At 60.3% G+C, this 3203-nt stretch overlaps 1 protein-coding gene across 1 annotated transcript in view; it reads right to left on the reverse strand.

Moving 5' to 3' along the window:
• Positions 1-3072: 3072 nt before the first annotated feature.
• Positions 3073-3203, reverse strand: part of PDE2A (phosphodiesterase 2A, cGMP-stimulated) — a 5249-nt gene continuing 5118 nt past the window's right edge. The window contains exon 16 of the mRNA XM_010020465.1: positions 3073-3195. Within this exon, the coding sequence (XP_010018767.1) occupies positions 3073-3195 (123 nt within the window). The remainder of the gene's footprint in view (positions 3196-3203) is intronic.

The raw sequence follows: 3203 nt of genomic DNA on the forward strand, positions 1-3203 counted from the left end.
AGGGGTCGGCGGGAACAGGCGGCGCCTGCCGCATCCCCCGTAGTGTCCCTGCATCACAAACCCACATCCTTGAGGACAGCCCCTAACCCTGCTCTGGAGCATCCCTTGGGATCCTGGCACGAGGCACCCACGGACCCACCATGGGGAGATCCACGTATGAAATTTATTTAGGAAACCAAAACCCACCAAAAATTATAGAGTAAGAAAGAAGGGGGAGGAGGAAGGGAAGGAAAAGGGGAAGAGGAATAGAATGAGAGGAAGGAGAAGGAGAAAGAAGGAGAAGGGGAGGAAGAGCAATAGGAGGAGGAGGAGAAGCAAAGAAAAGAAGAATGGGAGGAGTGGAAGAACAAGGATGAGAAGGGGAATGAGAACTAGGAGAAGAAAAAAAGAAGGGGAAGAAGAAGACATGGAAGATGAGAATAATGACGAGGAAAAGAAGGAGAGAAGAAGAAGGGGAGGAGAAAAACGAGGAGGAGAAGGACAAGGACAGAAGGGGAGGAGGAGAAGGGGAAGGAGGAGGAGAAGGAGAAGAAAGAGGACAAGAAGAGGAAGGACAAGAAGAGGAAGAAGGAGAAGGAGAAGAGAAGGAGGGGAAGGAGACAAAGGAGAAGGAGCAGGTTCGTCTCCTCCTCGGGCTCCGCTGGAGCCCAGCACAACCAGCGCCGCGGAAGGAGCAGGAGGAGCCGGCGGAGGTTCCACCCAAAAGGATCTTTCCGGGGGCCGGGAGAGCAGCGCCCACCAGCGGCAGGGCCTGGGAAAGCGGGATACGGCCGGGAAACTGGCACCCCGGCGCCCCGCCGTGGCGTCGTTCCCGGGATGCGGGACCCCAGGCGGGATCCCCATCCCCGCATCCATCGGCACCCGTTCGGGATGCGGGACCCCCCTCATTGCCGCACTGGCACCGGGATGCAGGTACCGGCTGGATGAGGAACGTTGGTCCATGACCACGCTGGTGTCACACCAGGGATGGAGCCACCTTCCTCCTCTTGCAGTGTGGGGGTTCGCTGCCTTGTGGGACCATCCGTATCCCCCCTTGTGTCATCTCATGGTGGCCAAGGGAGGTGGAGAAGGGCTTGGGGGGATCTTGTAGGAGAAGCCAGCAGCCAACGTGGTCACCGCGTGGGTCCTACCAGGGTTTGGGCAAAGGCATCTCCGAGTAGGTAAGGCAAAAGGAATTGAGTTCACTTTGTCCATGGTGGGGTTCTCCTGATGCTCCCATAGACACGTGTGCTCCAGGGCACCCCAAGAGAACAGGCCAAGCTGCCCTTGATCCTGGTGGGACCAACCCCGCTGGGACCAACCCTGGTAGAGCCAGGACTTCACTGTGCTGCTTCCATCACCTTCCTCTGCCGTGGTGGTGGCGATGGAGCCATCAGCTCCCATGGGCTGGGTGAAGCAGCCAAAGGGGCCTCATCCCTGGCTCCCCCTGCCCTGGTTCTCCTGCTCATGGCTGGCTTGGGTGGCTTTAGGTGGGGTGACAAAGAGCTGGAGGGACCCTGTGTGGTTGGTGGAGCAGAAGGGTCCACACGTGTTGGGTGGTGGGGCTGGAGGGACCACGGGGTGGGCAGCAGGGTCCATGCATGGTGGTTGGTAGGACCACAGGAGGATGGCAGCATCCATGCATTTGTGGGACTAGAAGGACCACAGGAGACCATCAGGGTCCATGCATGGTGGTTGGTAGGACAGGAGGGACCAGAGGAGGGCATCACTGTCCATGCATGGTGGTTGGTCTGACCACAGGAGGATGGCAGGGTCCATATGCATCAGTGAGCAGGGCAGGAGGGATGGTGGGACACTGGCAGGGTCCATGCGTGGCCAGACGGACCATAGGAAACCACCCGGGTCCATGCAAGGTGCTAAGTAGGACCAGAGGGACCACAGGAGGCCATCGCTGTCCATGCATGATGGTCCGTAGGACCAGAGGGTCCACGAGGGGATGGTAAGGTCCATGCATGGCAGTTGATGGGACCAGAAGGACCACAAGAGACCATCAGGGTCCACGCATGGTGGTCTATAGGACCAGAGGAACCACAGGAGGGCATCACTGTCCATGCATGGTGGTCTATAGGACCAGAGGAACCACAGGAGCAGAAGGACCACAAAAGACCATTGGGGTCCATGCATGGTGCTCTGCAGGACCAGAAGGACCGTGGTGGGGTCTGTGCACAGTGGTCACAGTGGGGTGAAGCCATGGACGGGTTGGTCACTGTGCAGCCACTTGCAGGGAGGAGGCTCCAGGATGGGCACCACGGTGCTGAGCCACAGAGACACCACGTGGTGGGGACATGGTGGGTACCAAGCAGGAGCAGGAGCTCCTCCAGCCTTGGCACGGGTGTAGCCCTTGCAGGGGACATGGTTTGGTGGGACCAGGCTGGGTGAAGGACACGGGTCCTTCCATGGGTGATGGGTGGTGAGAGGCAGGGGGGGTTCTCCAGCGTGGTGGGGCTGGTCTGGTAGGATGCAGGCAGAGCATCCCCACGGTCACCCCGCTCCAGATTCCTCCTCCATGTAGATACAGCCTCTTTCCATGGGTCTCATCCTGGCTCCTCCATCCCCAGCGCTTCCATCCCATCTCCCCAGCCTTGGGTCCACCTTTGGGGTCCATAGGGTCATCCCCACACCCTTCACCCCACCACCAGCATTCCCATTGCCTCTCATCCCTCTCCATCCCACTGACCCTGTTTCAGGTGACAACCCCTCTGAGGGTGCTTCCATTGAGGACATTGTCCCCATTGTCACCCCATGGGGACAACACCTGCAGCCTTAAGGCAGTTGAAAGCACACCCAGCCCCATGGTGTCCCCATGGTGTGCCCATGGCGTCCCCATGGCGTCCCAAGGCAGAGTCCCATCAAAGAGGGGTCCAAGGACCACCGGGTGTAGGTGACACCTCAATGAACACCCGGAGGAAGGGGACAGTCCCCACGGGAGGGGAGGTGGGTGATGGCTGAGCCCTCACCATGGAGCTCCAGTCACTCACGTCCAACCCCACCACCCCACAACCTCCTCCCCATGGGCTGGGGGGGCTGAGGGCTGGGGGGGGACCAGTGGTGGTGTCCCCCCCATCCCCCCCTTCACTCAGCCCCCACCACGGGGTGTCCCCCCTCGGGCTCCAGGCACCCGTTGAGCTGGGGGTCGGGGGCCTGGGGGTCATATTCCTCATCCAGGAAGTCCAAGGAGTTGTTGCTGGGGAGGCCGCGGATGG

The sequence above is a fragment of the Nestor notabilis genome, unplaced genomic scaffold (assembly GCF_000696875.1).
Source record: "Nestor notabilis isolate BGI_N333 unplaced genomic scaffold, ASM69687v1 scaffold12248, whole genome shotgun sequence".
NCBI lineage: Eukaryota > Metazoa > Chordata > Aves > Psittaciformes > Psittacidae > Nestor > Nestor notabilis.